General features: G+C 46.4%; 1 protein-coding gene across 1 annotated transcript in view; it reads right to left on the bottom strand.

The window, feature by feature from the left end:
* The window catches only part of DNAJB6 (DnaJ heat shock protein family (Hsp40) member B6), a 68,787-nt gene that overhangs the window by 17,372 nt on the left and 29,281 nt on the right, over positions 1 to 22,134 (bottom strand). The window contains exons 5-9 of the mRNA XM_078059816.1: positions 20,784 to 20,843; positions 19,886 to 19,996; positions 8,535 to 8,666; positions 6,642 to 6,780; positions 6,036 to 6,106 (exon numbers count right to left, since the gene is read on the bottom strand). Of these exons, the coding sequence (XP_077915942.1) occupies positions 6,036 to 6,106; positions 6,642 to 6,780; positions 8,535 to 8,666; positions 19,886 to 19,996; positions 20,784 to 20,843 (513 nt within the window). The remainder of the gene's footprint in view (positions 1 to 6,035; positions 6,107 to 6,641; positions 6,781 to 8,534; positions 8,667 to 19,885; positions 19,997 to 20,783; positions 20,844 to 22,134) is intronic.

The following is a 22,134-nucleotide window of genomic DNA, read 5'->3' as shown; positions in this document are numbered from 1 at the left end:
AGAAATGTCCAGTTTAGAAATCACGGAGTCTTCACAAGTTATGTGAGGAATCCGTTGTTGATGGGGAAGTATTCTTTGTGGAAAGTGATGTCAATTTTCATGCACACGTTTCAACCCAACTAAACTTCTAGAAACCTCATTTGATGTAACTACTCCCACAAGAGCAGACTGGGGGTAAAAGCTGCAAGCCACTCTGCCGGGGTGGACAAGGGCATCAGGCCAAGGCCACAAGAGCACAAAGGGCGAGCGAGCACACGCCACGCACCGGGCCGGCCGGCCCTGCCGGGCACTCGGGAACCGCCTGGGAATCCAATCCCTGCTTGGCAGATGACGGGCAACAACTCACAGGACTCTGCGGGAACTCTTCCTCATGCCTTCTGGACAGTCCTTCATGCTTTCCCAACGCCCTTGAACACATTATCACAGCTCAACAAACTCTGCATGGACCCTTCAAATGGTTCACGAATAAAGGAAAGACCAGCAGAGATGGTGGACAGGACACACGGAGCCCACCGCTCTTTCTCTTCCTTCCAGCTCTGGATTTCATGTTAGTGCCCTGGCATCCTATCAAGTAACCCCAAAGTCTCAGATAAGAGGTTATCTGCTCAGGCTCCGGGTTGATTAGCAGCAATGTTCCTAACATTCGGGGCGGGCAGACTGGCCAGGCAGCCTGGCTTCATGAGGCCCTTGGCATATCCTCCCTGCCACCCCACCACATCGATGCCAAAGAGGGTCAGCTGACCAAGGGAGCAGCTGAAGAAAACAAGTAAACATCTTTGTTCTGGTGGTCCAGTTTTCTCCTAGTATCTTTGTTAATGCATGTGTGTAAGGATACAGTGCTATGATACTGTGTATTCATGACATGATGGAACACACCATCAATACTGGGAAATACTGGTACTTAATATCCTCTTAGGGGAAATTTACCTCCTAACAATAGGCTGGGAAGTCACTGAAGGAACTGTTCGGGGTGCTCGCTTCAGCAGCACACGAACATTGGAAGATTAGCATGGCCCCCACTCAAGGAGGACACGCAAATTCGTGAAGTGTTCCAGAGTTCGATGAACACAGGGGAGGGGAAGGAAAAGACAGACAAAAACAGAGGAGACAAACCGTAAGAGAGTCTTAACTCTCAGGAACAAACTGAGGGTTGCTGACGGGGAAGGGGGTAGGGGGATGGGGTGGCTGGGTGATGGGCATGAAGCACTGGGTATTATAGAAGACTGATGAATCACTAAATTCTACCCCTGAAACTGTGGGGCGCCTGGGTGGCTCAGTCGTTAAGCGTCTGCTTTCGGCTCAGGTCATGGTCCCAGGGTCCTGGGATCGAGCCCCACATCGGGCTCCCTGCTCCGCAGGAAGCCTGCTCTCCCTCTCCCACTCCCCCTGCTTGTGTTCCCCCCCCGCTTGTGTTCCCTCTCTCGCTGTGTCTCTGTCAAATAAAAATAAATAAATAAATAAATAAACTGTTTAGGAAAGAAACATAACCACATGACTTGGCACATACATTAAGAATTATATACAAACAGGAATGTTGGTGTACTAATACTCAAAAACAATCTAACTCTATTATGAAAGAAACAAAATGCAGGAAATGCCTGAGAAACAAGCCTCCCACAGGCTTCAGACTCCACACAACTGCAATTTCACCGCGTGCGTGTGCGGGGATGGAGGGACAGCGCCAGGAACCATGCTTCTGCTAGGCCACCGTTCCCACCAGTGTGTCGGGCTGCATCTCGAAAAGACTGAAGTTTAACCAACATGCTACGATCCACCCACCCCCACTGTACCAGCTTGTGCACTCAGTCCACGCACAGGGCAGAAGGTCACACCAGAGTAAGGTGGTTTTCCCAAAGCATCAGCAGAAAGGAGCCAATCCGACTTCTGCAACATCATCTCCAGTTCCACGGTTCTTCGGCGAGGCTCCCTGCCACTTGCTAAGAAAGGCCTGTGTTCTCTGTTTATCTATTACCCATGTGTGGAATGCTTGCAGTATCAGGATGCAGTCCCTAGCGGTGAGCATAAGAGGAGGGTGGGGTGGGGAGAAGGGCATGATGACGAGACACGCTTTCCTGACACACATCAATCCCGTATGTAATAAACTGCAGTTTACAAGACTATGAAACTGAACATTTACTAGTCAGGGGTCCAAAGAGCAAAGAAGTGTTGTAAACCAAGATGCACCCTCAAGCCATCCCAAGCCACACCTGGTCATTACTTGGCATGAAGGAGCAGGGGACGATGCTTTCCCAGGTGAACGAGGAGGAATGGAGAGGGACAGTCACCGCCATGCTGGGCTTACTCCTCGAGCACCAGCTCAGTGAGTGGTGCCCCCCAAAGGGCCTCTACTCTTGTCACACTTGCACTCCAGAACAGGTCCTCAGTTTTCTGAATGCTCAGATACGAGGAAAAGGACCGACAGTCCCCAGTAAATGATTCATCCACCCAGGTAGTGTGAGAGTGCCTGACAACAAAGGCAAGAGGAAAGTATTTGCCACCTGAGGGCAAACAGCAAGCTGATGGGCCTTGATGCCCACGTCCAGTTCTCCCTAACAAGTGAGACTCCAAAGTCCCACCGAGTCCTGGTCTCTGGAAATCCTGGTCTCTGGATCTCCGTGACTTCTACATTTCTGACTGATATGGTTAAGAGCTGTTATAACTTCCCCTCCCTTGACCCTCTCAAATGTCAAGATGTAGAAACTAATATAGCCAAAAGTTATCTGGCCTATCGCAGTCCCAACTGTTAATCATACTAAGAACCAAGGTCTACATCCAATTAATGCAACTCACTACAGCTCAAGGAGTACAGAATAGCATTCTCACAGCGGATGAAGCAAGAACAGAAAGTCACCCATATGACCAGATTGGGAGAAATACCTAAAAATCAAAGCGGATGCATTACATGCTGTAAGGACACAGGAAATGCGGATGGAGAAGAAAAATGGAAGTCAACGTTTCTTGAAGGACTTGCATCATTTAACCACCCGACGCACAAGTACTGACCACAAAAACACCTGAGGTGGTATCAGAATTTTTTTTTTTTTTAAATATAAGCCATTGGGTCATAAAAGTCAACCCCTCTTGACCACACAGCATCAACTGTTCCAATTTACTAGGCAACTCTGGGCTTGAAAACCTCCAGAAATGGTTACTACTACCTCCATCCTGTTACTGAACAGGCTGATGGTTAACTTCCGCCACTACGAAAATCCAACAGCAAAGACAGGAAGACCGATTATAAACTACTATTCGATTCTCTGAAAATAAAATTTCAAACTAATTATGTAGCGCTTCAAAGAAAAATGAGAAGAGCAGTCCCTGAAGAGGGTAGTGATAGCTAGGAGGTAGGTCATCAAGGAGAAATTTTAAACCTTTAGAAGATAATAAACAGAAATGACCACTGACTAGAAAGGTGCCATCTCCCCGAGCTTGGCCATTCTGTAAGGAACAGACTTCAGCAGACTAGGTACACAGATTCTAAGAGTAACTTCAGGAAATCTAAAGCTAACTCTACAAATCTCTACAATTTGCCCTTGAAAGAACTTCAAAGAAAAGAGAGGAAGGACAAATCGCCATTCGTGCAGCTACGAACATCGTCATCGTCTTCATTATAAAGTTACTGAGTTTCCAAACTCGCATCTGGAGCCTCTGGAGCTGTAAAGGAAGCAAAATCCATCGAACTCAATCAGACCAACTGAGGGACCACAGGGATGCAGGGAAAAGAGCAGCCTGACATCCCAAGCATGTGCTGTCCCGTCTTCTTCAAGGACTGTAAGGATTTCTGCCCCTGAACAGAGACATGCAGCACGTGGCAGACAGGACACGCAGCGAGTGACAGACGGTGCACACGGGACGTCCGAGCCTACAGAATCACAGAAAAGCGTAGGGACCAACAAATGACCAGAGCCTGCAATGTCCACTATGAGCTCTTCTCGCACGTCATTCCTCATGGGAGCGATGCTGCCAGAGCTGGGAAGATGCCTCACGGCTCCGGGTAAAAGGGACTCCTTAACACGCGCCCCCCCGCCCCAGACAAATTTGTAAAATGAACGTTCCTATCAACAACACAAGTGCAGAACGAAGGCCACGTTCCCCCAATGCCAGTGAAGAACATTTGACGGGGATGCTCCCCACCAAGAAATTTCAGCAGAAGGACTCTCTGAAGTCAGAAACCTCTGCCTCTATCCTGCCTTGTAAAGGAAGAGTTCACAGCGGGACGTGCACCCGACAGTCTCAACTCCCCCCCACAAGGATCCCAAACAGGAGACCACAGGTCTAGTGCAATGCCTCCCGGGAAGCTCTAACTAAGGGAGTAGACAGGACTTCTTGCTCCCCTACGGGAGCATCAACCTGCTCTATCGGGAGGGTTCATCCCACCCACCTTTAATGACAACTGTAAAGTCTACGTCTGTTCAGTTCCAGGTTATCAACTGCAGTTTCTCAATGACAGAGAAATCATCTATCCTAACGGCCTAAACAAAGTGGGCTTTCTAGTATCAGAATTTTGGTTTGTGAACCTACAATAGGCTTCTCTGCTCCATAGGCCTGGAGGGCTAGGACAGCACGTTTCCCAGCTTCCCTTAGTTCAACTGTCTTCAAGAACTTACACTGCATTCTGCACTGTTTTTAGTTTCTATGAAATTTTCTACAATATTCTTTGTTTCCAACAAAAACATTTGATTCTGTAAAGACTCTACGGTACCTGGGCAATTTCCACATGCCTTCTAACTGGGCCTGCACAGACAGAAATTTGTCTGTCATGAAGGAACCACCCTAGGTCCTCCTGTCTTTCTGGCAGGACCCTATGCTTACCCAAAACAAAGCTGAGTGGGGTTGTTCAAATGCAAGCCACGTCCAGTTTAACATCCCTCTGGCTGGAATTCTAGTCACTGGTGACTGGATCTTCAACGTGATTTTACACGTCGAAAAACAAAAAAAGAGCTTTATTTTTGTTCACACCTATGTCACCCCATGACTTTGCCATGCATATCACATCTTTAAATGAGCGGCATCAAACGTACCCTAGAAAACTAGAACCTACTTGTAAAGAATGAGAAAGTCGTATAGCTATTTCTTCCTTCCCCATAAAAATGTTACCATAGGAGAAGCTTCAATAAATTGCTCATCATTATGTAACACAAATAGGAAAATAGACACCAACCCTCCAAATATACTGAGAAAAAGGAATACAGGTCACTCAATACCGGCGTCCACCTTGAGGAACAGAACTCAACAAGAATGAAGGGACACTGGAAGCCCAGGTACAAAATCATACACAGACACAAGAAGGCTACAGGCCCCACTCAGGAAAGAATGCACCAAACACATTCGCATTTATTTTTTTTTTTTTAAGCAAATGACAAAGACCCAGTTTACCAGCTTTACTTTTTTAAACCTAAGCTTAACATTACATATTTAAACAATTGTCAAATCTTACTAAGTTGCCAGCATTCATGCACAACTAGAAAAACATCCTCAATTATTAAACGAGAAATGTATTACCATTAATGCATTAATATCTCTCACTACTAAATACTGAAAAAAACTTGAAATTATTTTTGTGGAAGATTCATCCTGGCAATGTTAACTTCACAGCAGGCTGACTCTACTTGGCTCACGTTTCAAACACAATGGAAAAGCAGATCCGTGCTGGTGTTAGTGTACGAAAGAGTCACGGCCACCTTGGATTACGTTTAATAAAAAAGCAAAGTGCATACAGAGATTTACAACAATTTTAAAGACAAAAAACAAAAACAAAAACGAAACAAAACAAAAAAAACAAAAACAAAAAACCCCCAAACAATGGTCCTATTATGTGGTCCCCACAATAAACTCAAAAGTCTATGACAAATAGGGCTCCGACGAGCTGTGTATAAATACTTTAGATTAGGTACAGTTATACTGAAAGTTGAGTTCGTTTGAAATCTTCAAAAAAAAGCGTTCCTGTCAGTCCTCAACGGTGCCCGTTACAGCTAACGCGCCTGCCACACGCGTGCGTTGTTACTTGTTATCCAAGCGCAGCAGCTGCTCCTTACCATTTATCGTTAAGGACTTTAACTGGCCGTTCTCTTCCACTTCCACTCTTTCTTCACCATTCTCCACAATTCTGAAAGATAAAATGCATTTCAAACCTTTTTTTAAAGTCAATACATGTGAATGTACCTGCCTATTGTAAGAAAGCGTAATTCCCACTCGCATATATGAAATCACTGATCTTGAGGGCCAAAAACACAGGTGAAAGCAACCTGACAACAATTCTTTCTTAAAATACATTTCTTCTGACAGGTAAGAGCTGCGTCTCAAACACTGCACAGCTCAACACTGCGCAGGTGAACACGTACTGTTCACGGTGGTCCTGTTCTAGCAGCGCTAACCGAGGTTTCCAGGCGTTACTATGTTATTACACATTTTAAGTGTCGCTCTACATAAAGATCACTTCTGCTACAGAAGTATTAAGCAGCAGTTCAAATGGGAAAGCTCTAATTCAGACATTAAGATCCCGCCGCTGCCAGATTTAACATACACCCTACACACTACACTCGGAGGGTGCGTGTGCGTGTGCACGCTCGCACCGCAAAGGACACGTGGCACCCACCAAACAGCACACCTACTTATTTAAAAGGTATAAACAGCCACCGTACCTCTTTGTAGTGATTTTTCTGCCATTAACCATTTTAGTAGAAGTTGATATAGATTTGAAGTTGCCCATCCCACTACCAGCAAATGCCGTGGAAGAGAACGAAGTGAGGCCGTGACCTGGTGACGGGAAGGAAGTAAATCCTGTGGGAAAACAGGAAGATTAGGGAGCAATGTGTCAGTACTAATGTAACCCAAGTATGAGTAACAGGAAAACCACGAAGGAACAGATCAAACCAGGAGAGTGGTGCCTGAGCAGAGCGGCCCCGGAACCACGGGGAGGAGGAAGGAGGGCGCGTGCTCCCCTGGAGGCTGGGGAGCAGGAGAGCCCCCCCTTGTTGCATCCTATTTCCTGCCCCCCTCTGAGCCCACTGGCAGCTCAGCCTGGCAACAGGCGGCCAGCCGGGCCCGCGCACCACAGAGGAGCGGGACGGCAATAGGCATCGCTGTGCGGCAGGAGCAGAACGTTCACCGGCACAGAACGCCGAACCCAACCTGCTTACCTTCTCCTTGCAATGTGACCACGAAGGGGTGACACTCTGAATTATTAAAAAGCTCAAGAATTTTAGAAAGAATACTGCAAACACTTACTGAAAAAGTATGGCTCTGCCTAATTCACTTGCGGACAACATTCTCCATTACGGCAATCACACTACAGACACTAAGATCCCTGATTTCCACAAGTTACACGAAAGCAAAGCAACCTCTGATACTGGGACTGGTTTGCTTGTTTCAAGAGCTTATTACTACTCGTCCCACTTTGAAAATATTCACATTAGAACAAATCCATACGCCCTAAACATGACTCTTTACGAGACTCCTAGAAGTAAGGTCTGCATCCACACACCCCCCTCCCGACACATTAGCCACCATTTCTTAAATGAAGTACTATTTTGTTGATGTATTAAGTCAGCTTTCTTTGACTCTCCCTTAAGCCTGAGCAATGCTCCTGCAGCACACTGTGCAGTCCCTAACGACGGGCTGCTGTAGACAGGCCGTCTGCAGTCGCCCTCTGCAGCCAAGGGTCAGCAAACCCACCGTTTCCCCCCACGGCACTAGCACAGTACTCCAAGGGAAGAACGCGGAGCTGTATGCTGCGGGCAGCCTTCATAACAAGAACCGCCAATTCCTACCACGTAGCATTTGAAATAATCAGAGAATCAGAAAAAAACAAGAGCTCCTCTGTTAAGAGGAACTATATGAACTTCCAAGAAAAGACCCTAATTCTTCAGGTAAAATACGTAATTATATCATGCCACATGCATAATACTCTGGTTAATGAACTGCCCCCCTGCTTTTTTACATTTTTTTTTTTTTAACGTAATCTCTACACCCAACATGGGGCTCAAACTCACACCCGGAGGATCAGGACCCAGATGAGCTGCTTGTACACAGCCCACTGGCTGCTGTGGGGCAGGGCAGTCACACACGATCGCACCCTCTCGTGCACTCTGCGTGGCCACGGGCACTCGCACACAGTGTTCCACCCCACCTTCCGATCCCATCAACCTGGACCCTCCTAGAATACTATCTACTGTTTTTTTTTTAAAGCTGCCAAGGAGGTCTGACAAAAAAGGATTCAGGGAGATCGTCTACAAGTGGGTTTTTTCCACAATTATTTACCCCAAATCAAGTAACTCCTTTTAACCAGTAATTTCATTAAATGTTGACCTTTAATAGTAAGATTAGAAATGGATTTTCAAGTAAAACATTCTTGGGAAGATTAGGGGGGAAAATATAGGTTACTAAGTACAGATTTTCCACACATGAAACTACTGGCAAATCTACAAAGCTATTCCAACCCAAAGGAATATACACTCTTCAAACTGCTAACTGAGACTGCTGATCAGCACTGATGTCTGTTCACAGACTGGACATTAAATCTAAGGATTTAATACCTGTGTCAAAAGAAGAAAACCCTCCTCCAAAGGACGGAAATCCACTGAAGGCAGAGAAAAACGACCCTGTGCCTCGGTTCCTGCTTCCACGGGGGCCTCTTCGACTCCCAAAAAAGTCCTCAAATGGGTCTTCTAAAAACAAACAGATGTAGTTTGTAAAGTCTTTATTGGAGCTTATTTTTTTCACGGGAGAGCTGCGATGAAGGGAAAACACGTTAACACCTTATAACACACTATTCCATCAGAAGAAAAAACTTATCAAGAAGTTTTAACAAAGCTTATCTACAGAGCAACCAAAGTTCATGTAATGACCAGCAACTTTACTTACTCACCTAATTTAACTACAGCTAGAATACATTAAGGAATAAATAACCAGACTGTTGACACAATCGTTCTATGTCACAAACATAAAATTCAAGATCACTCATGTGCGCTTCAAACTCAGACAGGGAGCCGGGGTTTTTTTTTTTCTTTTTCCTGTCAAGATCTTATTTACATTCAAGTTAGCACATATACACTGTACTATTAGTTTCAGAGGCAGAATTTAGTGAGTCATCACTTTCGTATAACTCAGTGCTCATCACATCCCGTGCCCTCCTTAATGCCCATCACCCTGTTACCCCATCCCCCACCCCCCTCCCCCCCCCCAGCAACCCTCAGTTTGTTCCCTGGAGTTAAGAGTCTCGTAGGGAGTCCTTTTGAGAGGGAGTGTGCCCGCGTGCACTGAGTGGCAGGAGGGGCAGAGGGAGCGGCACACTCCTCGCTGAGCAGGGAGCCCAGCATCAGGACCGGAGCTGATGGCAGTCACTTAACTGACTGAGCCACCCCGGCGCTCTTAGAGAGCTGTTTTAATATGGCCTCGGAGTCCCAGGAGCAGGCACTGTCCCTGCTGCCACCACTGGGAAGACTAAGGGGGCTTCACACTCAGGTAACTGTGCGCCAGGGAGCCTGGGCTACCTTCCCCAATGTAATTAAGAAATAAAAACAAGGGCGCCTGGGTGGCTCAGTCAGTTAAGCAGCTGCCTTCGGCTCAGGTCATGGTCCCAGGGTTCTGGGATCGAGCCCCGCATCGGGCTCCTTGCTCGGCGGGAAGCCTGCTTCTCCCTCTCTCTCCCTCTGCTTGTGCTCTGTCAAATAAATAAAATCTTAAAAAAAAAAAAAAAAAAAAAGAAAGAAATAAAAACAAGGGCGCCTGGGTGGCTCAGTTGGTTAAGCAACTGCCTTCGGCTCAGGTCATGATCCTGGAGTCCCTGGATCGAGTCCCGCATCGGGCTCCCTGCTCAGCGGGGAGTCTGCTTCTCCCTCTGACCCTCCTCCCTCTCATGCTCTATCTCATTCTCTCTCTCAAATAAATAAATAAAAAATCTTAAAAAAATAAAAACAAAAATGGATTATTCTAACATTTATTTGCATAACATAGAGAATGGTGTGACGAGTGAGGCAAAATTTAATAGCTGTTGATCCTGGGCCATAGGGTTTAAGAATTCCCTTTACTTTTCTATAAGCAAAAAAAAATTAGAAAGGATTAGTCAAGGTCAAATCTGAATAAATGTTAATTGGCAGACATTAACAACATGCTCTATTTTAACAGAAAATTACTGACACAGATAGCCATAGTATTCCTATTAGACATACCAAATGCTCCTGAAAATAAAAATAAGATAAGCCCTGATATTTTGTTATCAGTCAATGGGGCACTTACTAAAAACAGAGCAATTATACAAACTTTTTAAAAATACACTGCGGTTCTGTGAATTAATCAGTGTTATTTTTTTTCCCCAAGGAAATAGAGAAGCTCAAGGAATCCTGATGAATGGTAAGAAAAAAATGCACATGCCAGAGAAACAAACTACAGAACCAGGATGGTGTATTCGGTACAACCGGGCAAGAGTGACCAAAGCAGGGGAGTTCACGACACAACTCAAGTGCACAGACACACGTGACCTTCATGGTGAACTCTGCCATGATCCGCAGACACACGGAGGACCCGTGAGTTGAGAGCAGATGGCTAGGCAAGGCTAAGAAGCTCAAAATAGGGCCAAGTAAAGAGCGCGGGCACAGTCTTGGCCTCCCTGAGCTGTTCTCAGCGAAAATCAGCTGGTCTGCTTTATCTAATGCTACGTGCAGGAAGATGGGCCTGAAGGACACATTCAGAGTCACTGGTTACTGATGCCCTCCTGAAAGCTCTAGAAAGGAGAAGGTGCCAGAGGAAGGAGGAAGGCCTACGTGCAAGCCCAGTGCGCAGACATGGCCCCACTGGCCCCAGAGGAGCCAATCCAAGGGTCACAGAGGGTACTAGGTTAGAACTGCTAACTGCTGGCAAGTCAACCCCCAGCCTGCTGGTGTTGCAACTTCATGCCAACATTCCACAGTAAACGCTGCCCTTCACAAAATAATTCCTAGGAAAGTCATTTATGACCTACTACTTTGTAAATGGGGCTGGGCTTACAGTCCATTGTAACAGAAGTATAAATGGAAGTTCATCTTATCTAAAGCTAGTTAACACTTGAACTTCTCCAGAGACTCACCCTATTCAAATAAAACCACAGCCTACACACCGGTGACACCAAATTTTGTCAGAGCCACCCTGATGTCCACCACTCACGTGAAGAAACAAACATTACAAATGCAATTTAAATTTACTGTGCAACTTCTGACTCTCCCCTAAGAAGTTAACATCAAAAAGAATTTACATGGCCTGCTTTACACTTTCAGAAATCCCTAAAACCATGTTGTTCTGCACCTGAGACTTCATTTACACTGAATCCTACCGTGTTTGTTCTTCTAACGTACTTATTAACTTCTTGAGGTTCACACGGCAATCAAATCCTTAGCGCTGTTCTCTTGAGAGTGAGATCCAGGGGCCTTATGGTACCACCATCAGACACACGGGCTCAAATGCTCACACTCTAGGCTAAATGAAGACTTGCATAATTATACAATTCCATTCTTCAGAAGCTACTTCAAAAGCTGGTTTAGAAGTAGGAGTAAGGCCAGTGGATTTTCAGTTTATATTTTCTGGTATTTTTCTAAAAACTCCTTTATCTTGGGCGCCTGGGTGGCTCAGTTGGTTAAGCGACTGTCTTCGGCTCAGGTCATGATCCTGGAGTCCTGGGATCGAGTCCCCCATCGGGCTCCCAGCACAGCGGCGAGCCTGCTTCTCCCTCTGACCTTCTCCCCTCTCATGCTGTTTCCCTCTCTCTCGCTCTCTAATACATAAATAAATAAAATCTTTAAAAAAAAAAAAACAAAAAAACAAAAAACTCCTTTATCTTGTTTATTTTTGTTGTTGTTGATATTGCACAGCCTAAATGCTTTTCTACAACTCGGGTAGTCATTTTACTCACTGAACTTTACGTTATGTAATTTCAAAGTTAAAGTTACAAAAGTTTAACCCTGAAAATGAAAACTCTAAGTTACATCAGTCATGGTGACACAAACACTTTTTTTAATATGCTTATGCTGTTAAAAGCTGCCACTGTAAAATTAGACAAATCTTTATTAAGAGCTTATCACTGGCTATTGCTAGTTTGTACCCTTTCAAAAAGCAGTTAAAGACTGTGTACCGTGACCTTTCAAAATCTTCAAGCCCCAAACTAGATACAATCAATTTTTAAAAACTCTTCAACCCAGCATTTCTACTTCAGGGAAATCACTCATCTCAAACATGGAAATACTACACTGCACTAAAAGACTTCAAAGAATTATATACTGAAAATTGAAAATAACCAAACGTTCCAAAAGAGGAGGAGGTAAATAGCATTTTAAATGCACATTTTAAATGAGCATTAAGTTTAGGCTTTAGAAAAAGGCAGAAGAGAACATTTAGGTAACACGTTACAACTACAATAGGTGAAAAATATTAACAGTGGATTTTTAATTGGTAGCAAGACAAATGTTGATTACCCCTTTACCTCATTTATATTTCCCAAATTCTTGAGTATGCATCTATTTTATTTGTATTTTAGAAATAAAATTGTAATAAGACAATGTAACATAGCCAAATATGCTACCAAGTACGGTTTTACTTTCAGCCCAGTGGGCGTACAAACCACAGCCAGCTGAAGTGTCTGCTCAAGGCTGAGGAAATGGGGAGCGTGCGCAGGAGGAACAGACCCCTGAACAATGCGGGCTTAGAGGCCCTGACCCCTCACACACTCACAAATCTGAGTTTAACTTTTGACTCTCCAAATGCTTAACTGCTCATAATCTACGGCTGACAGGAAGCCTCACCTAGAACACAGGTGATTCACATGTTTTCTATGTTGTATTATATTCTGTATTCTTTCAATAATGTAAGCTAGAGAATACCAAATGTTAAGAAAATCATAAAATACATTTACAATACTGTAATCCAAAAAAAAAAAAAAAAAAACCCTACAAAAGTGGAGCCGCGTAGTTCAGACCTGTTTATTCAAGGGCCCACTGTACTTAAAACATCAGCTGCGACCACCCCTGACTCCTTAAAGAAGGTACTCCATGAGTACCCCCTTCTTATTTTGTTATAGAGGTTTGTGAACACGTTTTAATACGTTAAACATCTTGTTCTCCGCCTCTCCTATCCCCTTACCATGTAACCTAAGACATACACTTCTTATCACAGTATTTCAGGACCTCACCTCCCCATCAGGGAGAAATGTTACTGCATTTTCGGGCACATACAGGATAGCTATTCTCATGTTAGGGAAAATTATAACTGCGCTATTATCTTTATCTGGAGATTAAGCGTAGTAACTTCAGGAGAGGAGTATGGGTATCAAGTTGACAGAGGGTGGGCCTGTGGTGGTGAATTTCACATGGCAACTTCAAGGGGCCCCAGGGTGCTCAGATACTTGGTCAATTACTATTCCGGGTGTGTCTCTGAGGGTGTTTTGCATGAGATTAACATTTAGATCAGTAGCCTGAGTGGCTGGCCTCATCCAATCCGTCGAAGGGCTGAAGAGAACAAAAGACCACCCTCCCCCAAGTAAGAGAATCCTCCAGCCTGATGGGTTTTCAACTGCAACACTGGCTCTTCCAGACTGATGGCCTTTGGACTCCAATCCAGACAGCAGCTCTGCAAATTTTGAACTTGTAAGTCTCCATAATCGACTGAGCCAACTCCTTATAGTGAACTTCCTCAGATATGGGTATGTAGTCAGAAACAGAAATGTAAATATAGACCACGTTGCGGGGCGCCTGGGTGGCTCAGTCGTTAAGCGTCTGCCTTCGGCTCAGGTCATGATCCCAGGGTCCTGGGATCGAGCCCCACATCGGGCTCCATGCTCCGCAGGAAGCCTGCTTCTCCCTCTCCCACTCCCACTGCTTGTGTTCCCTCTCTCGCTGTGTCTCTCTCTGTCAAATAAATAAATAAAATCTTAATAAAATATATATATATATAGACCACGTTGCTTCTCTCTGGAGAAATGGACTACAGATTTCAAAAAATAAAACCGGTATTCTCGATCATTTATTTTGCAAGGATCTTTAGGCAGGGGAGATACCAAGGCGACCTGAAACAGACACAGGTCTGGAGTGTAAGCCAACACGGTCACCTGAGGGCTTGAGGCGCCGAGCCCTGGATGTATAGCACACCTTCTCCGCCTCAGAGATGATCCTGCTAGTCTCTCAAAACAGGAAACCGAATCCTTGAAGGGATCAGTGATATCAGCAAGATACTCATCAAGACCAAAGTAACAAGGTCAAACTTAGGACAAAAAGTACATTTAACTGAATGTTGTGGAATAATTTAGCACAAAACCCACCGTAACAAATGCTTACGTGCATGCATACATACAAACAGCCTTAAGGAAAAAAGAAGTATTGTGAAAGATGTTTTAAGCCATACATTTTCTTAAGTTTTATACCAAAATTCAGTATCTGATAACCACAAAACAAATGCGGAGGAACAGATCAAATAACTCCTTTAACCCCACAGCAAACGCAAGCACAGGAACAAAACTAAATCCACCATGATCAGTACTGCTCCTAGCCCACCAACCCGAAGTACACACTCCAGGAAGAACAAACCCAACCAAGGAAGAAGAGGCTTTAATGGCAGGAGGCACCAGCTGCTCTTTCCCCCAGGGCCTCACACTGTGGACTCCCCAACCACAGAGAAAAACTGCGGGGAACAGAACAAAACAAAATCTGAACGCAGCACGGGCATTTCAAATAAAGAGTGCTGCCTGTTCGACTTCCCTACGCTCTCCCACAGCACATCTTCCCCAGGTTCCCAGGAAGGAAGTGGTCCCCTCAACTACAGATTCCAAAGTTCCACGTGGAAGACATGAGGGAGGAGCCAAACCTACAAGAGACTCTGCAAGCTGACCCAAGCGAGGCCCACAACTACACTGGGAGTCTAAGAACCAACACAAGCCAAGGCACTGGCTTCCCCCAGAAAACGGACACCGCACACAGAGGGCCTGGCCGTGTGCGTGATCCAGAGCCGGCGCGCAGACCCTCACTACGGGGTGCCCCGCCCCCGGTGGGGTGGCCAGCACTGCTGTTCTCCCGGCCCAGAAACAGTTCTCGAACCACCTTCTGCAGGAACCAGCCTTCTCCTCTCCCTGCTCGGGGTGCAGCTGAGGGAGCAGAGTGATAGGAACCAAGTCTCAATCACTCGCAGGCACAAACTCACGCACCGAACAGCCGGCGTCGCCAGCTACCTTCAACTGAAAATGGACTATTTCCACAGTCCAAGAGCAAGAGTTCTCAAATGAGCCAGAACGACACACTCTGGTATGTTCTCCAAGGGAATCTGACCAGAGCGCTAAGCCTCCTCCAAGAGGAACAAGAAGCCAGAGGGGCAGCAATACTGCCCCCCCCAATCAGGACCACGGGCTCTGTGGTCGCTATACAAGGTGCACGGAGACCGTCTTTAGCTACTACAGCTGGAAACCAGTCTAACACGCTCCGTTACCTACGTGGATTTTTAAGTCTTATTCCCTGCCTTCTTTCAACTTACGCATGTGCAAGGATGCCCTAAGGAATTCGGGAGGGCACCCGTGCCTCTGACCTCTGACTTCTAGTTTCTTTCGGCACATCTCACTTCAAGGCTTCCCCTTCTTTCTCCGTCCAAACTTGGCTCCTTCTAAAGTATACAGACAACTCTTTAGGGAAAATGACGTTACAGGATGGACTGTGGCCCTCCAAAATGATGTGGAATCCCGAAGCCCCAGGCCCCGTGAGTGTGACCTAATTCGGAAGGAAACAGAGTCTCTGCTGAGGACGGAGTTAAGATGAGCTCGGTAAGGTGGGTCTGAATCCAGGAACGGTAGTGTCTCTAGGAGGGGGAAATCTGGACAGGGACACGCAGAGGCAGCACGATGTGCAGACACAGGGAAGAGAAAGCTACACGCAAGGACCATCTGAGACCGCCAGAAGCTCGACAGAGGCCTGGAAGAGCTGCTCCCTCCCAGGACCTAGTTTCAGACTCCCGGCTTCCAGGACCAAGAGGCATCAGTTCCTGCTGTCAGCCCCCAGGCCTGTGAAACCGTTTTGGGCCCCCCAGGACACCCAGCGGGCCTGAAAGCGGCAGCTAAGCCCTGCAGGACCACCAGCCTGCAGGAACTGCCCTGCCTCTCCTCCTGGGGTTCCACCCCTTGTCCCCTCCGGTGCCCCCAGGTTGGCTAGGCTGTCTGAGCAAGGACTGTCTCAGGCACTAGTCAGTAAGGCACAAACGTTTTATTCCGTCGGCCAGCCCCGGCTCACTGCCCCACGGGCAGCCCCTCCAGCTCCGGGCCGCTGTCCTCACTCAGCAGCTCCTCACACTCCTCGCTGAGCTCCTCCACGTCCCCTGGACTCGCCTCATCCTCACTGGACACAAACTCCAGCTCCTCACTCAGAAGCTCGCCCTGGCCCCGGCTACAGCCTTCGCTTGGCTCATCTTCACTATAGACATCAAGCTCCTCGCTAGATATCACATCCAAAACCTCGCTGTTCTCTTCACTCTGGCCGTCTTCTGCCGAGTCCTCAAACCCGGGCTCCAACTCCTCACTCGCCACCTCCTCGAACCCTGGGAGAGCAAAATGATGGGCTCACTACATTAAACTTAGATCTGGTTCGACAGTTAGCTATTACCCTCCTCAACAACACTCCACTTCCCTCCAAAAGCCCGCTTTCCCTGGGGCGCCTGGGTGGCTCAGTCGTTAACCGTCTGCCTTTGGCTCAGGTCATGATCCCAGGGTCCTGGGATCGAGCCCCGCATCGGGCTCCCTGCTCATTGGGAAGCCTGCTTCTCCCTCTGCCACTCCCCCTGCTTGTGTTCCCTCTCTCGCTGTGTCTCTGTCAAATAAATAAATAAATATCTTTAAAAAAATAAAAAGCCCGCTTTCCCTAAGCTGACAGGCCGTATCCGTGTCCGCCGCCATGGAAGGTCTTTCATAGACAAGCCTTACAGGACTGATGCCATCATGAAGGGAAAACGGGCTGAACTGAATGGGTTTTCAAGTTTGGCTCTTACTTTCTAACATGAGAATAGAAATAAATAAAAATGTTAAGTTATACCCAGACAATTCTTCCAAACGCTATCCCTGCTGGGCCTCTAATGACTGCAAGATACTAATATTAGTTACTTGTCCATCTTAGAATGTTGAGTAATGGTGTCCTGTAAAAGTCAACAATGAACAGATCACCCTAACTCAAATTAATGCAATCCCTTCCAATTCACATTTGGACAAGAGCTCATTTTGGCATGCTCAATATTTGGGAAAGGATTTAAACAAAATCAGGTGCCTGCAAAGGTATGACCTGCACCCTCGACTTCAGGGCCACGGGCTCTGAGCAGGTTTTGGAATCCACGTGACTGCCGGGGGGGTGGGGGGGTTGTGGTCACAGGGCTTCGGCATCAGCAAGGCCCCAGGCCCAAGCGCTCTACCACCACCTGACAGTCCTCACTGATGGGTCCTGGGGCACAGATCTGCATACAGTCTGTCCAACACCCTTCACACCTCAATCCTTCCCACTGGCTCGCTCACTAGCTCTTTGAAGTTTTGTCCCCTTTCGTTTTGGGAGTCAGACATGGAATTTTATATTCTGATACTCGCAAAGTGCAGTTCAGAATGTCTTAGATTTTTGACCTACTTTTCTTAGAAGGCATAACAGGAGAGGGGGCAAAAAAAAGTGTGAAAAATTTAGACTAAAAATTATGTGCTACTACAAACGGACATCACAACAGGGCTGAGTAAGAAGAATGCAGATGCTGGTTACCATCAACAAAACGACTGCCACATTAGAAAGCCCCAGCCCTGCGTGAAGATCCAGACTACACATACCCCCAGCAGGCTGTACCGTTACTTCATACATGTAGTAGCCGTGGAGAAGCTGCTCTTCCTGTGTGTAAATCCGGAGAGCCTGAAAATGGAAGTCACCTACAACACCTACAAGAATGGATTGAAGAAGTATCACTGCTACACTGATCATGGGAAACATAAAGGAAATGCCTATTCTTAAAATCTGAGCATCTCAGCATCTAAAACCGAGGGCCCAGAGTCTAGAATTACAGCAGACTAGTTATCTCTTTAACAGTCCAAAAGAAACTGCCACCAAAATGTGCATGTCCACAACGTCCGTGAACTACACGTGTACATAAAGATTTCTGTATATACACATATCTCACAATTTATAAGATAGGAAAATCAAGAGGTTTAAATAGCTTATAGTGAGTAAAAAACTGTAATCACTTTCTCATTTACACCCAATTATAATCTCTATACCTTCCTCACTCTAGAAAGAACTGCTCAGTAAAAATCATTCCTATTGAGGAAGCTTGGCCTGTCAAACTATTTTCCCAAGGAAAACAAAATCTGGCTACAATTCAATCACTAATGGACTCTTCCCCAAGACAAATCATGAAGATATAAAGCATGCTGGGCCTCAGGCTTGGAGGTCAGCCTGCTTTGCCACCCCCCGCCCCACACCCCGTGATGTGCGCTAGAACCGAAACCCTCGGTGGCAGAAGATCCTTACTTGGCCACCAGGAGACTCACCCAACACTGCCCTGCTCCCCCAAAACAACCCATGTGCGGTTCGCTAAAGGTTGTAATGAGACACAAAAGTAAATTTTAACACAGGGAAGACCACGAAATTCTTTGTATTTTCTTATGGTGAGATCTGTTACATACACAAAAGCCAATCAATAAAGAATGAATGTATGTATCTCATATATTAACGGGAAGGGAAGCCTTCCCGATCCATACTCTGCCTATGGTAGCAGCATTAAAGCTAAAGTCTTCGAAAGACCAATCTCCTCTTCACCCCTAACTTAGCCTCACTGTAACACCTGTGGATGAAAAAGCTAATCTATGCTGATACATATCATACTACTACCCACCACCCTCCATCAGCTACTCTCTTCAAGTCAAGCCATTCCACAGTAAGAAATAAGGAAAATCTCCCTGAATCCCCATCTGAAATAAACTCAGGGGCCACACCATTTAAAAGGCCCCAATACCTACCAGACATGGCAGCAAGTTACTTTTCTTCATGCCTAGGATGCGCAAGGGTCCACTGGTTTCTCCCCCGTTATGTGCAGACAGAACATCTCTTCTGGTCCCCCTGGAGGGGAGCAGGTGGTGGTCGGGCTCTCCTACGAGGCTCCAGGCCACAAAGGATGGAAGCACAGGCTGGGGAACCCACAGTGAGCCAACACAGAAGCGGCTGCGGCGCCCGAGTTTCCCGGCACCCGGGGCAGCTCCGCAGCCGTGGGGAAGGAGCCCTCGCAGCAGGCGGCCACACCCACTCCCCACCCCACCTGCCCTGGAGACACACACGGAAAGCTGGCCCCAGGCGTCAGGGCTAAGAGGTGCAGTTGATGGGAAAATCCATTCTGCAGGACCCAGCAGCTGGAACGGTCTCCTTTAGCAAAAACTACTCTCGGCCAGGAGTACCCGCGCTGCCTTGCTCTAGAGAGGTCCTTTCTTTTCACCCACTGGGAACTCAACAGTCACAATGCCCCCAGTTAGAGAAACAGACACAGGTTTACAGAGCCAATGTCCTCTGAACAACATCTGCTACAATGCCCAGTGTGTACCCAGAACAATTCGGGGAAAATTCACGTAGAACTCCATGCTCAAAAGCCAGCAGCACCCTCAAGCTCCCAGCACCTGCATCCTTACCACTGTCTAATTGAGGACAAAAAAAGATGTTAATTAGGGCCATACATAATGAAGACAATGAATACGTTTAAACCTTTATTATTTTCATGTGCACAGCGTCCACTCAGAAACCTCTGCCAGAGAGGAAGAAAAATGGATTTTAGAACCCCTATGCTGCTTAAACAAAGCCAAACAACAGGGTGCCATGGTGATGGAACAGAAAAGGATGCCCATCTCAGCGGAGTCATGGTCATGCCAACAGAACAATGAACTTACCGAAAAAGTCGAATGAAAACGGGTCCCTTCCACCAAAAAATTCCCTGAAGACTTCATCTGGGTTACGGAATGTGAAGCCAAAATCAAACGGAGCGTCAAAATGAATTCCACCTACGTAATACAATAGAGCTTTTAGTTTTTGAATTCTTGCGTTTAGGAGGCAGTTACTTATCTACAAAACATCCTATAAATTGGGACCTAAATAAAAAAAAAAATGGCTCATACACCCATGGCTTTTTTCGCAGCCTGTGACTGGTGGGGAGACTCGAGCGCAGGCTTCGCACTCCTGAAGGTCACAGCGGCGTGGTCACTAGCACTTTCTCACCATCTCTACAACGACCATCCACACACAGGAAAGCATTTTCTGTCGTGAAGCGTCATGCACACGAAGCAAGGAAACATTCCCTCGCGCTCGTCACCCGGGTCGGGTCTGTGCCATCTGCAGCGCTAATATCCCAACGCCCGCCCAGGGGCTGAGCAGGCGCGGGCCGTCACGGGCACTTCTCATCAAACACACGCACCCATGTGGGGCTGCCGCCGGCCACAGGCCCTCAGGTTTGTGGGTACCGTCTGTTCTCTAAGGCCTATGGATATTCTGACCCAGGATGAGGTACTGATCGGGGAGCACAAGCCCAGTGTCAGAGCAGGGTCGTAATGGACTCCGTATCTACCAACAGCACATCCACGCACACCGTCGTCGTCTAACACGAGGCTGTTCAATGTGGTCCACCTCCCCTCCTCCTCCGCAATCCAGCCCCTTTCCAGGCTGCATCTGTGTTTCTGAAACACACCCCGGTCCAAGAAAACTGACAAATCCAACCCCTTGTCAAGACCTCCCGTAGCCAGATGGCCTCCCTTGCTCACTATCAAGCCAAGAGAAAAATCCACATTTACGTACCTCCACCTCCACCATTTAACCCTTCTTTGCCGTATCTGTCATAGATGTCCCGTTTTTTGGCTATAAATTTAAAAAGGAGAGTCAGTAAAGAAGTTCTTTTCCCCTTAAAATTCACCTAAGTATTTCCAAATTGTAAACCAAGGAACCAATGCAGTTTTCAAGGTTTCACAGTTAGCTTTAAAGGAGTTTGGCCTCCCTTAAATAAAAACGGGGAAGAGGGAAAATCCAAGTACATCTCCTTAAAAACTCGGAAAAATTTTTAAGTAGTAGGCAGTTTAAACACTAAAGTATTTCTTTCAGCCTACTGTACACAGAGCATGTGGCTCATGCAAACATTAAAATCACACTGCAAGTTCTAAAACTACTCCAATTCTAGATGTGTACCTTCTTACTACCAAGTCCAACTACGGGGGATAAGATCTGTGGCATGGAGAAACAGGATGGGGACTCGGTGGGGCAGGGAATCGATGTACGGAAAGCCAGACGAGGCGCCAACTCTAACCCCACAGGTAATCCCCTTGGAAGAGCAACAGCCCAACCAAGCCTTGACGATGCTCTGCTGTCCTCTGTCCTCTATTTACCTTCTAGAACAAACAACTACCCTGCAGCCTTTGACACGTGTTTTCCCCCAAAATATCAAGTTTTACCAAATTGTGAGGTAAAATAACAGAGGTTATGGGGAAACATGCACAAGCAAACCACTGAAAGCCAGTTCATTTCTACTACCAGAGCTCTAGTAAGAATGGTAACCACACCTGCGAAGGTAACTTCTGGGCTGGAGGCTGCGTAAGAGAACATGAAAAACACTCTCCCTCAGAAAAGGGGAGAGATGAGAAACAACAGCGTCTCTATGAGAATTTAAAGGTTCTCTTCCTGACAAAAATCAACTTTGAGTTGAATTTTTTTTTTTTTTTAATCACTTGACTAAAATAAAAAAACCAGTTTGGGTTTAGTCCTCCATTTTTCTAATGTTCCTGGTCTGTGAATCCACAAATCCAGAAGTGCTGGATCAACACAAACAAGGACCAAACATGATAATGACACTGAGGTCCCACGGTGCTGTCAGTCCAGTTCAGAAAACCGGTATAAGGGGCGCCTAGGTGGCTCAGCTGGGGAAGCGTCTGCCTTCAGCTCAGGTGGTAGTTTCAGGGTCCAGGGATGGAGTCCCGCTCCCTGCTCAGCAGGGAGACTGCTTCTCCCTCCCCCCCACCCCTGCTCTCAGGCTCTCTCAGATGACTAAAATCTTTAAAAAAAAAAAAAGAAAGAACCCGCTATCAGGTTAAGACCTTAAATGCCACATTTGAAAAAGACTGCAATTATCAGTGTTTATGTGTTTTCTAGTAACAAGTTA

The sequence above is a fragment of the Halichoerus grypus genome, chromosome 12 (assembly GCF_964656455.1).
Source record: "Halichoerus grypus chromosome 12, mHalGry1.hap1.1, whole genome shotgun sequence".
In the NCBI taxonomy this organism is placed as follows: domain Eukaryota; kingdom Metazoa; phylum Chordata; class Mammalia; order Carnivora; family Phocidae; genus Halichoerus; species Halichoerus grypus.
The sequence above is the reverse complement of the archived record's forward strand: the minus strand, read 5'-3'. Positions and strand labels throughout refer to the sequence as shown.